This window comes from Pantherophis guttatus, chromosome 17 (genome assembly GCF_059756535.1).
Source record: "Pantherophis guttatus breed Tessera chromosome 17, ASM5975653v1, whole genome shotgun sequence".
In the NCBI taxonomy this organism is placed as follows: Eukaryota; Metazoa; Chordata; class Lepidosauria; order Squamata; family Colubridae; genus Pantherophis; species Pantherophis guttatus.
In genome coordinates this window covers 3,403,884-3,416,934 of record NC_142079.1, presented here as the reverse complement: position 1 = coordinate 3,416,934, position 13,051 = coordinate 3,403,884, and the positions used below count along the sequence as shown (strand labels likewise).

The window sequence follows — 13,051 nt, the reverse complement described above, 5'->3', positions numbered from 1 at the left end:
ATTCAAGCCCAGACTGCAAATGAAGTGCAGCCTTATGTAACCTGGTGCAAAGTCTCTAATGAAGTTCGGGGGAAAAAAACATTAAAATGCTGCAGTTCTCGGGAACGGAGAGAGAGGGGAGGAGGAAGAAAGAAAAATAAAATAAAAAATATCAGGGAAAGCCGTTTGGGTGTTTGCTTCCAACGGCAAGAGCGTTTTCTAAAGACGGCTTTCAAAGGCAGCCGTCGATCAGCATAGAGCCGGAAGGGACCTTGGCGGTCTTCTAGTCCAACCCCCAGATCAAGCAGGAGACTCTATACCCGTGGTGGGGAACCTATCGCATGTGTGCCGGAAGTGGCAGGCAGAGCCATCTCTCCGGATACGCCAGCCGTCGCCCGTTGCTGTTCCGGGTTCTGGCGCGTATTCCACGTTCCGGCCAGCTGGTTTTCGCGCACCTGGAAACCAGCAATTTATATTCTAGCGAATATAAATTGTGCGACACAGCTGATCGTCGGAAATACCAACGTCGGACGAACTGGTAGCATTTCTTTTACTAATGGTTCACCCAAACCAGTATCTTTTATTACTATCGGTTCGCTTGAACCGGTGCGAACCGGTAGCATTTTTCCAGCCCCAAGAAAGAAATTTAACCTTTAATATACTGTATTTTTCAGAGTATAAAACGCACCTTTTTCCCCCCTAAAAGGAGGTGAAAATTTAGGTGCGTCTTATACACCGAATGTAGCCCCGCCCACTCACCGGCCCCCACCCTTTGGCCTCTGCCTCGCAACGGTTTACCTCCTTGCAAGCAAACAGCAAGAAGAAACAGCTCCTTTCAGCTTCAGTACAACCTAATTAGCACAAGTTGATTGGATCGGCCTCCCGACTCAGCTGTTTTGCGCAGGGCTCTGCTGCTTGCTGCAAAGAGGTAAATTGCTGGAGAAGATTTTTTTTTTCCTTGTGATAATCAAGCTATGCTGAAAACGAAAATGAAAGTAAAGCAGGCTGGTTGTTTGCTGCAACCAGGCAAAATTGCTCAGAGACAGAGGGAGATTTCTTTTTCTTCTTTTCCTCACCGAAAAAGGTAGGTGCGTCTTATACTCTGAAAAATACGGTCGTTCCAGGCAACTGACTATCTGTGGGTCTATCGAGGGATTAGACTTTCCTTCTCCCTCTGGACTTTTTAAAGTGGGATAAATGACTTTAGTCCTTCTTTAATTGCTGGGGGGGGGGGTTGTTTATTTTTTCCCGTTGGGACCTGCCCAGAAAAATCCAAGCCACTGATACGATAAAAGTACAAATTGACATCGACAATAACAAAAACGGTTAAGGTCCCTTTCTCAATGTAAGGTACGAGCGGTGATTGTAAATCACATTGAGGTCCACGTATTGATTTTGTGTCTTGCTGCTACCACCCTGAACGGATTGAGGACGGGATAACGGAGGCGAGGGACTTAATGAAGACGGGCTGAGCTTCCTGCATTTGATGGGCTCAGCGACCAGCGAAAACCCCTGACCCATGGTCAATGATAGAATCGGTCCATTGTTTTTTTATTATTATTATTATTTTTTATTTGATTTATATGCCGCCCTTCTCCGGAGAATCAGAGCGGCTTACAATGCGTTAAGCAATAGCCTTCATCCTTTTGTATATTTATACAAAGTCAGCTTATTGCCCCCACAATCTGGGTCCTCAATTTACCTACCTTAGAAAGGATGGAAGGCTGAGTTGACCTTGAGCCTTGGCGAGATTCGAACCCTGCAGTAATTGCAGGCAGCTGGTCTTAATAACCAGCTTAATAACAGGGTGCCTTAAACCCCTGTACTACCAAGGCTCTTGGTAAGCCCGCCTGCTTACCGTCATTCTTGGTAGAGGGAGAAAACTTGCCAGTGAAGGAAAAAAAAATTTACGGTAGGAAACGGGAATTAAAATGCAAGGCTCCAGATCTAATACAGAAAAATGGATCGGGGGAAGGTCACACCTTCTTGATGCTCAAATCCCCAACCAAAATATACTGCCTTAGAGGAGGACCCATCATGGAGTGACGCGGTGGCCTAGAGGTGGAGCTCTCGCCTCACAATCAGGAGGCTGTGAGTTCAATCCTAGGTAGAGGCAGATATTTCTCTCTCTCTGGGCACAATGAGAATATATCTGCTGAACAAAACTCCGCTCTGGCAACAAGAAGGGCATCTGGCCATTAAAAAGACTCTGTTAGCTCCATTCAGTTGTCTAGACTCCAACCGGAAGGGATTATGGGGTCGTTAAAAGAAAAAAGAAAAGAAGACGACCCATAATTGAACAGCAAGACTATAAGATGTTCTAGATCAGGGGTCCCCAACCCTTGGGCGGTATACCGGCACTGGGCCGCGGCATGCCAGAAACCGGGCCGCACAAACAAACAAAGCCCCATCCGCGGGATGCAGGCAGCACGCAAAACCGCACCCCTTCCTTCCAGTCTGCGGAAAATCCACTCTTCACGAAACCGGTCCCTGGTGCCCCAAAGGTTGGGGGTCGTCGCTATTCTAGGGGGCACAAGGCGAGTTCCCCCCGCCCCCCCCGGTGGCTCCTCTTTAACTGGACGGTCCCCCGAGAACTCCTGGCAGGAATACAAATGTTCTCTTAACAGGTAGCCTTGTCATATTCCATTAGCCTTATCTTAACATGGCTTGTTAGCTATATTTGCAAGTCCCGGAAGGATACGTGAACAAATTCCCTGATTAGAGGGAGGCTAAGTGATGCAGCGGCTAACATTTTTGCAGGTATTGCGGGATTTACGATCTTGGCTAAATGCAACCGGCTCTCTCGTAATTTATCAGCGCGTAAATGTTTTTAAGTAAACGGGAACAGGTACTTAAAAGCCGGGGTGGAAAGAAATTTGTGGGGGGGGGAGAAGGAGGAGGGAAGCTTTGACTCGGGTTGTTGGCAGATCCGTGATTGGAAGGGTGGGGGGAAGGGGGGGAACTCTATTAAGAGGGTGTACATTATTTATTAACCTGCGACAGGCGTCATTTGCCATTGGCAGGCGCGGGAACATGACAATCTATATGGGCGCAGTGTCCTTCCTGCAAGCGACGTCTTAATTGCTCCTCTGGCAATTACAATGATGAAGCCCTGGAAAATTATCACAGGGAGGAAGACCAGGAGATCAAACGCAAAAGCAGAGGAAAAACTCACCCGAAAGAGCAGCCTGTACCAAACCGTGTTCTAATTGGTGGGGTTTTTGCTTTTTTTTTTTGGGGAAGAGCCGAGACAGTGCGTTTAGGGTTCAAAGTTACAACGGCCGCTGAGAAATGTGACTTAACGACCGTTTTTCACAGTTCGTTACAACTTTTGCAGGTCGTTGTCAGGCCTGGGAGCCATCTTTGGCCTTGGGCCTTCAGGCTTGCCGCATTTCTTACGGTGGGAAATTGGGAGGGGGCAGGGGTGGGCTGCTGGGGGTTCGTAGGGGTTCGGGAGAACCTCTAGCTAAGATTCTGTGCAGTTTGGAGAACCCCCCCCCAAAAAAATCCCACTCCTGGCTGGCCCCACCCACCCTGCCCTGCCCGTCCCATGCGGCCCATTTTGGATGCAGGTAAGTGCAGGGCGCGCAGAGGCTCAGGGAGGGTGAAAAAGGGCCTAACAGAAGTTCAGGAAGGCCAGGCCCATTTCCGGCCTCCAGAGGGCCTCCAGAGCTTGGGGAGGCTGTTTTAGCCCTCCCGGACGCTCAAGGAAAGCCTTCAGAGCCCGGGGAGGCCATTTTCGCCATCCTGGAGGCTCGAGGAAAGCCACCAGAGCCCAAGGAGGGCAAAAAGCCCACCCCTCACCGTGGTGCAGGAGGCCAACTAGGCCATGCCTACTATGCCCACCATGGCCACGGCTACCCAGCAAGCAGGCAGTGAACCCCTTGCTAAAATTTTTGAAGCTCATCCCTGGGAAGGGGGATTGTATGGAGCGTGGATGATATATAGTCATAATCTTGGACCGCTGCTTGGAAAGCCTATGCTCCTAGTCCTCAGTGAGGTGCTTCTGATGAGCCTCCTTCTCGGTCAGATCCAATTTGAGCTGAGCTGTTTTGCCAACTTTCTCATGGTGGCTGCTTAGCTCCAACCACTGCTTCCTGTTGGGGCCCTAAGGAGCCCGGACGGGTGGGCGGGCGAAGAGTGGCTGGGAGGGGAGGGGCGAGTAGAGGCCGGCAAGGCACCCCTCAATGTGAATGACATCGAGTTGGCCACGCCTACCCAGTCACATGACCACCTAGCCACCCCCACCCAGCCGGTCATTAGGTATTTCATATAAGTCGTCCGCGGGATTTAAAATTATGAATTTAGTGGTCCCTGAGGCCCGAAAGGTTGGGGACCCCTGGACTCCAAACTCCCTTCCAAACTCTGTTATTCTGTTAAATCTGATTCACTCCGAAATAATTTATTAAAGTTAGACGTCACACAATTCTCCGCGACTCCGGGCAGCTCAGAACCGTCAAAGAAAGGACAATTAAAAACACAAGGAAATCAGCAAGGATGAATGAATATTTCATCTTTCTGCTTGCTGATAGCCAAGTGGGCTGTTAAATATTACAAAGGAGCTTTCCTTCTCCTGCCGATTCATTTCCTGAGAATCTACACTTCTTAATCTCATCCTCTTCGTTCATCTAGCGGGATAATATGATTAGTTTTGAAAGCCCTCGCAAAGGATTAAAGACTAACACTTGTGAATTCTTATAAAAGGTGATAAATAATCATTAGGAAGCACGCCCAAAGTTAAGAAGAGCGGTTAGGGGTGGATATACATCTCCAAAGTGAAGATCTTAAGAGTCCCTACTTTCTGGAGGAAATAGCATCAAGGCAATTAAAATCTGAGCAAGTCCGGTTGTTAAGACTCACTGCTAGAATAGTGGACTGGATGCAAGGCAGATCTGAAAACTTTGCATTATAGAAAAAATCAGAAAAATAATAACCATGAATCATGCCATTCATCCAGGCGGAGATGTTGACAGACCGTATTTACCAAGGAAAATGGGTGGGCGAGGAATATTGCCAATAGAACAGGGAGAAGGAGAAGGAGAAGGAGAAGGAGAAGAAGGACAAGAGGAGGAGGAGGAGGAGGAGGAGAAGGAGGAGGAGAAGGAGGAGAAGGAGGAGGAGGAGGAAGAAGAAGGAGGAGAAGGAGAAGGAGGAGAAGGAGAAGGAGAAGAGGAGGAGGAAGAAGGAGGAGGAGAAGGACAAGGACAAGAGGAGAAGGAGAAGGAGGAGGAGGAAGAAGGAGGAGGAGCAAAGGAGGAGGAGGAGGAGGAGGAGGCGGAAGAAGAAGAAGGAGGAGAAGGAGAAGGAGGAGGAGGAGGAGGAGGAAGGAGGAGGAGGAGAAGAAGGAGAAGGAGCAGAGAAGGAGGAGGAGGAGAAGGAGGAGAGAAGGAGGAGAAAGGAGGAGGAGGAGAAGGAGGAGGAGGAGGAGGAAGAAGGAGAAGGAGGAGGAGGAGGAGAAGGAGGAGGAGGAGAAGGAGGAGGAAGAAGGAGGAGGAGAAGGAGAAGAAGGAGAAGGAGCAGAGAAGGAGGAGGAGGAGAAGGAGGAGGAGAAGGAGAAGAAGGAGAAGGAGCAGAGAAGGAGGAGGAGAAGGAGGAGGAGGAGGAGGAGGAGGAGGAGGAGGAGGAGGAGGAGGGAGGAGGAGAAGGAGAAGAAGGAGAAGGAGCAGAGAAGGAGGAGGAGGAGGAAGAAGGAGGAGAAGGAGAAGGAGAAGGAGGAGGAGGAGGAGGAGGAAGGAGGAGGAGAAGAAGGAGAAGGAGCAGAGGAGGAGGAGGAGAAGGAGGAGAAGGAGGAGGAGGAAGAAGAAGGAGGAGAAGGAGGAGGAGAAGGAGGAGGAGGAAGAAGAAGGAGGAGAAGGAGAAGGAGGAGGAGGAGGAGGAGAAGGCGGCAGCACTGGAAGAATATCTGAAGGACAGCGAAGACGCACTAAAACTGAATTCCTCGAGTAATGACTACAACTGAGTCCAAAAATTGATGTCGCCAAGCGAAATGTTTCTTAAGCGAGCTTGCCCCCGTTTTACAACTTTTCTTACCACCGTTGTTAAGCGAATCATCGCATTAATTAAATTAGTAACCCAGTGGTTGTGAATTTGGATTTCCGCATCAATTCCCAGAATTCCCCAGCCAGTGTAAAGTTGGGAATTCTGGGAATTGAAATCCACAAGTCTTTAAAAGTGGTCCAAGTTGGACATCCTTATTTTACAATTTAAGGAAAAGCAACTCCTAAACAACTATTATTATTATTATTATTTGTCTTTTAATGACCCCGTAATCCCGTAATCACCCCCCATCCGGGGGGGGGGGGTATCAACTGAATGGAGCTGAGTATTTACTGGCCGGATGCCTTTCCAGTCGCCAATGCAGAGTTGGCAGCAGATAATTACATACCCTGATCCCCTTCCCTCTGCCAGGAGGCCGCGGAGAAGCAAGCAAATAAAACATTTATATTACTCCCTCCCATTTCAATCTGCCACAAAGAGATGTCAAAATAGACAGATAAAGAGCGACTTATCTGGGCCGCGGATGGAAGGCGTGAAAAACTATTTTTATTTTCTTATGCTGCATGACAACCCGATAATGACTTTTTAATTAAAAGCCATTTCTGCTAATCCACCAAGGAGATACTGTAAACAGCGTTTAAGGCACCAGAACAAAACCACTTGGCTTGTTCCGTGGAGATACGCAATGTGGCTAAAACACATGTAAAATCATGTTAGAGCTTATTTTCCGTTTAGGTCTTATTTTTGGGGAAATACAGTACTAAATGCCTCCGTTTGGCTGACAATCTTAACTGGGGCTTATTTTGGGGGGTAGGGCTTATATTACGAGCATCCTGAAAAATCATGGTAGGGCTTATTTTCCGCTTGGGTCTTATTTTCGGGGAAATACGGTACTAAATGCCTCCGTTTGGCTGACAATCTTAACTGGGGCTTATTTTGGGTGATAGGGCTTATATTACGAGCATCCTGAAAAATCATGCTAGGGCTTATTTTCCGGTTGGGTCTTATTTTCGGGGAAATACGGTACTAAATGCCTCTGTTTGGCTGACAATCTTAACTGGGGCTTATTTTGAGGGGTAGGGCTTATATTACGAGCATCCTGAAAAATCATGCTAGGGCTTATTTTCCGGTTGGGTCTTATTTTCGGGTAAGTGGAGGACTCCCTTGTATCGCACTAAATCCATCCCATTTGTTGTGTGTGTCCCACCACTTTTCAAACCACAACCAAGGTATTTACCTCGCAGTTGAATTCCATTTCGGCATCCATGGTAATAATCCGAACGGTGAAGGTTTTGGGCTGTTTCCTTTTCAGAGAACTGAAACTCATGCGGGAGGCGATGGCCCCAGCCATGGCGAATCCCCTAAGGCGTCACCCTATGCCAAGGGGGTAGGTACCCTGTCCCTTCTCTGGGGGAAGGTCCAAAGGGGGGGGGGAAGCGGGAAAGAGGAACTAGGAGCCACACAACCCACTATTTAGATGCCACGCAGGTGGATCAAACACAAGCAACTCCAAAATACCAGCCAGCTTGTCCGGAGTTTTTCTATGAGAAAAAGATGAGGGGTCAAACTCGCCCCCTTTAACATGTTTCCAAGATGTGATTCTTTATCCGCCTCTGGTTCTCCTCGCCGATGGGAGTCGGGGAAAAAAAAGGAGGAAGAAAAAAGGAAACGCGCACCCCCGTTCAAAGCGGGGTGGCACCCTAAATTGCAAAAACCTTAGAAGGGCTCTTTGGGGTTTTGATAGGAACCTTCCTGCATTCTTTTCTGCTCAGCAAACTTGCAAACTTCTAAAGGAAAAAAAATATATACCGGAAAGCAAATTGGGATTAACTTGGGGGGGGGGGTGTTACAGGACTGGCATAATTCAGATGCCTGCCGATGGGCGAGTTTGGCACAGGAGGAAAAGGGAACAGCCCCCCCCCCCCCCCCCAAATTTATTTGGGAAAGAAAGCGTCTAAAAATCTGAAAACCAGTCCGATTTTGAGCTGGGCGAGGAAATGGGCTCCTTTTCAAAGGCTTTCTATCCTCTATATTTTGGGTGGGAGGGCAAAAAGCTGCCCCTCCAAGACAGATTCCTGGAAAGCGGGGAGGGAAATCCAGAGCCGAAGGGACCTGGTGAAAAAGAGAAGTCGGGTTAATAAGAGTGAAAGAACATGGATTGATTGATTTACAGGACCTGGGAAGCTTTCAAGCCACCTCCAGGAGAAACAAGCCTAGATTAACAAGCATCGCTTCCCAAGCCATCATCCCGTTCGGACATCCCACCCACCCACGAAACCAAGAAGGAGAACAAAATGGGGGGAAAAGAGATATTATCAATTTTGCAATTTCGTTTTTTTTTTCTCTAGATGAGGGAGAAATAAGAGGATTGGGGGGGGGAGAAAGACCCAAACAAAAGACACTGTTTAAAAGGGGTGGGAGGTGGAGGGGCTTATTGAATTTAATTCTGGAGGGGGAGGAGGAAATAAAGGGCCTGGGGGCTTCCAGAGACCCCAAATCCAGTCTTCCCAAGACTTATTGGGAGGGGGGAGGGAGCTCTCAATGCCAATATATAAATAGGTGGGGTGGGGGCTTCAGGAAGGCAAGAGGGAGGAGGAGAAGCTCTCAATGCCAATATACAAATATATGGGGTAGGGGCTTCAAGGTGGCAAGGGGGGAAAGCTTTCAATGCCAATATATAAAGATACATGGGGTGGGGGCTTCAGCAAGGGAGGGGGGAGCTCTCAATGCCAATATATAAATAGGCGGGGTGGGGGCTTCAGGAAGGCAAGGGGGGAAAGCTCTCAATGCCAATATATATAGATATATGGGGTGGGGGGCTTCAGGAAGGCAAGGGAGGGGGAGAGCTCTTAATGCCAACATAAAATATATGGGGTGGGGGCTTCAAAGTGGCAAGGGGGGAAAGCTCTCAATGTCAATATATATAGATATATGGGGTGGGGGGCTTCAGGAAGCTCTCAATGCCAATATATATAGATATATGGGGTGGGGGGCTTCAGGAAGGCAAGGGAGGGGGGGAGCTCTCAATGCCAACATAAAATATATGGGGTGGGGGCTTCAAGGTGGCAAGAGGGAGGAGGGGGGAAAGTTCTCAATGCCAATATATACAGATATATGGGGTGGGGGCTTCAGGAAGGCAAGGGGGGAGGGGGGGAGCTCTCAATATCAATATATGGGGTGGGGGCTTCAAGGTGGGGGGGGCTCCTTGCAATTGGGGGAGGGGGCTTCCTATTGTCAATGTGTGTCCCTTTATAAGGGGGAGGCAGCCATAAAATAGAGGGGGGGAGGGTCTCCAAGGGGCCTGGGGGGGGGCTTTTATGGAGCCTATGAGGGGGAGGGGCTTCTATGGGGGGGAGGCAGGGTTTGAGGGGGGGTCGCGCCCAGGGGGGGGTCCAGGGACCTTCCCGCGTGGAAAGGGGGTAGGGAGGACGCCCCCCCGCCCCAATAATGAGGGGGGGCTCTAAGGGACGGAGGGGGGGTCTCTCCTCGGGGTGCCTCGCCGCCCCCCCACCCCCCCCCCCGCGCTGAAACGCTGCCCTCACCTCGGCCACCACAGCCTAACCTGCCACTCCTCGCCCCTCTCTTCTCATTGGCGGAGAAAGGGACATAGGCCCGCCTCCGGAGGCGGGGCGCCGCGGTTCCGACCGCCCCACTCGGTCCTTAGGGACGTCGAGAGGGGAGGACAACGCAGCATTTCCGGTTGCCGAGCGACGGTCGCCATTTGCGGGGCGACAAGGCGCGGCCCCCGCAGGACTCACCCCTTTTCCTCTGAAATTTTTGCCGTGGCCAGTTTCGGCTTTTTAAGGGCGCCGTTGATGCGGCGGCTTTTTTTACGGCGGGTCTCTCTCCCGCGACCCACTACCCTCAGCGCGTTCCTAAAAGAACCGGAAGGGTGGAGGCGAGTGGAAGGTCGCCGCAGCCCTTCATCGAAATGACGTAGAGAGGGACGGATTGGTAGGTACGCTTGTCTATCCGCATGGAAGGCCCTCCCTCTTGCAATGAGCATAGACGCGAGGGAGGCAGACCGCCCCCTTGCCTTTCCTTAAAGGAAAGAAGAGAGGCTAGAGATGGCGCGGCCTTGAGCGCCCTCTAGTGCAAGAAATGGAGAAGGGAGGAAAAAAAGTGCAGGGGGAAGTTATGAGAATGAACTCGTGTTATATGCATTCACACAACACACCGAACCGTAAAAACTAAATGAATGGGCTGAGTTAAATTAAGCCAAAGGACCCACTGAATCAAACGAGGACTGCAAAAAAAAAAAAATGCAATTAACCAATAGGGGACACCAGAGTCCATGTTTTCTCCATCTCTGCCTTTTCCCCTTAGTGGTGATTGGGAAATCTTCAAGCCAGGTTCTCTAAACTTGGTTAAAGTGAGTTGTGCAAAACTAACCTGGATAGTGTGTGTTGTGTGAAGGAAGCTCGCAGGGTTGTTGTTTTTAATCGTTTTATTTATTTTCAGTTTCGACTTACTAAAAGCAAAGGCACGTCGGAACGATTAAAAACCACAGACGGATAATCGATTGTGAAGTATAAATACACATCCCCCTTTGCTCCAGGTTTAATCTGGAATTCACATGTTTAAACCATAGTTGAATAAATGAACCGTAATTAGCTGGCTTCAGAACGCTGCATCCTTGCAACGCTACAATGTCCAGACTGCGGTTTGCCTGGTTCACAATGCCAAACTTAAAACTGCCCCCATTCCATGGCTTAATCTGCTCTTTGAAGCCAGCGCCATCTGGAAAGAGCTTTGCCAGTTAGTTTTGGACTCCGAAAATGCAAAATACTGGCTTTTAAATAACGTAGGAAACGATAAGCAAAAGAAATCTCATTATGGCTCGAAGTGCAAATCTGGTCAGTGGTCTTAATGCACCACAAAAAAATAATTAAAAAAAAATAGAACAGATGTTCCCAGCTAAGAGCACTTAATCTGCAGCATTTTTAAGCCATTACGTCTCTTCCCTCATTAACTTGGAGGGGGAAATAAATCTATGAAGGAGCCCTAAATAATATTGAGAACTTTTTTTTTTTTTAATTAAATTTGATTTATATGCCGCCCTTCTCCGGAGACTCAGGGCGGCTTACAATGCGCTAAGCAATAGCCTTCATCCTTTTGTATATTTATACAAAGTCAGCTTATTGCCCCCACAACTGGGTCCTCAATTTACCTACCTTAGAAAGGATGGAAGGCTGAGTCAACCTTGAGCCTTGGCGAGATTCGAACCTGCAGTAATTGCAGGCAGCTGGTCTTAATAACCAGCTTAATAACAGGGTGCCTTAGACCACTGTACTACCAAGGCTCTTCAGATAAACTTTGCTTATCCCAATCAATCAAAGCTTTGGCAACCACGATCACGCAGCAAAGCTTGGGGAGAATTAACCTTTTCTTTGCGACAATGTGTGTGGGGTCAAACTAGCACAGGGGTCGGCAACCTTAAACACTCAAAGAGCCACAAAGGTCCTAACCGGAAGCCCCCGTTCAATTCTGGAGCCAACCCGAAGTCCGGTTCCCCCATCATAGTCTCCTTCTAGCGCTGCATCCTTTTTCCTCTACCTGTCCTAACCGAAAGCCCTATCAATGGTGGAGCCGACCAGCAACAGGGAGCCACAGCAGAGGGATGAAAGAGCCACATGCGGCTCCAGAGCCGCAGGTTGCTGACTCCTGAACTAGCCTGTTTATTTCCCGACGTTGAAATCTACGGTGGTGGATTAATCAATAACTACAAAGGTAAAATTCAACAGGTTAAGTTAAGCATATTGTAGACATCGTGAACGGATCCTCTTTAGGCTGCCCGAGCCTCGGTGGCTGAAGTTTTACGCAACGTGTGAATCCGGCATCCTGGGTTAAATAGCAAGCTAAGATTATGCAAACCTAACCCCCCAAAAAAGTTTCACTGCCAAGAACTGACTCCTAAACTAACTACCGTGTTTCCCCAATAATAAGACCCTGTCTTATATTTTTTTGAACCCCGAAATAAGCGCTTGGCCTTATTTTCAGGGAGGTCTTATTATTTTGGGGCGCATGGAGGAAACCAGAGGAAATGGCAGGGACCAGCTGCACATGTGTTTAAATATTTTCGGGGAGGGTTTATTTTCGGGGGGGTCTTATTTTATTATTATTATTATTATTATTATTATTATTATTATTATTATTATTATTATTTATTTGATTTGTATGCCGCCCTATCTCCATAGGACTCAGGGCAGCTCACAACAATTAAAATCAAACCAGATAAAACATGTTAAAACCTGAAGACTTAGCTGTTCAAACAAATACCAAGAGCCTTGGTAGTACAGGGGTTTAAGGCACCCTGTTATTAAGCTGGTTATTAAGACCAGCTGCCTGCAATTACTGCAGGGTTCGAATCTCGCCAAGGCTCACGGTTGACTCAGCCTTCCATCCTTTCTAAGGTAGGTAAATTGAGGACCCAGTTTGTGGGGGCAATAAGCTGACTTTGTATAAAATATACAAAAGGATGAAGGCTATTGCTGAGCACATTGTAAGCCGCCCTGAGTCTCCGGAGAAGGGCGGCATATTAATGGATTTTAAAATATGGGTATTTTAAATTATGGGTATTAATTCAGCCAAATTTATTTAATTCATTTTATTCGATTTTAAATTTTGTATATCTATGTGTTTTATTTCATGGCTGTGCACCGCCCTGAGTCCTTCGGGAGTAGGGCGGTATAGAAATTCAATAATAAATAAATAAATAAAATATAAATCAAATTAAAAAAAATAAAAAATAAAAAAATAGGCTGACTCTGATTCCGGGGTTTTATTATTTCCTATTAATTAGTTATTTGGTTTAAAATGGGATTTTATTGTACTTGTTTCTTAACTGTGTTCGCCGCCCTGAGTCCTTCGGGAGAATGGCGGCATATAAATACATGTAATAAATAAATAAATAATAAATAAATAAATACATAAAATACATAAACATATTCAAATAATCCAAACCCCATCAGTCCAGGCTGGGCAATTTGTACAGCCATGTTTTTAATTCGCGGCGGAAGGTGCGAAGGTCAGGGGATTTTGCTGAGCACATTGTAAGCTGCCCTGAGTCTTCGGA

General features: G+C 47.9%; 1 protein-coding gene across 4 annotated transcripts in view; it reads right to left on the bottom strand.

The window, feature by feature from the left end:
• The window catches only part of NF2 (NF2, moesin-ezrin-radixin like (MERLIN) tumor suppressor), a 61,557-nt gene extending 51,699 nt beyond the window's left edge, over positions 1–9,858 (bottom strand). For 2 of the 4 annotated variants that reach the window (XM_060685134.2, XM_087880465.1), the window contains exons 1-2: positions 9,519–9,650; positions 7,214–8,088 (exon numbers count right to left, since the gene is read on the bottom strand). In XM_060685134.2, the coding sequence (XP_060541117.1) occupies positions 7,214–7,327 (114 nt within the window). In that variant the 5' untranslated portion in view covers positions 7,328–8,088; positions 9,519–9,650. Of the gene's footprint in view, positions 1–7,213; positions 8,089–9,518 lie in introns of all 4 variants that reach the window. The other 2 variants (XM_087880466.1, XM_087880467.1) reach the window with 2 other exon arrangements.
• Between the last annotated feature and the right edge of the window lie 3,193 nt (positions 9,859–13,051).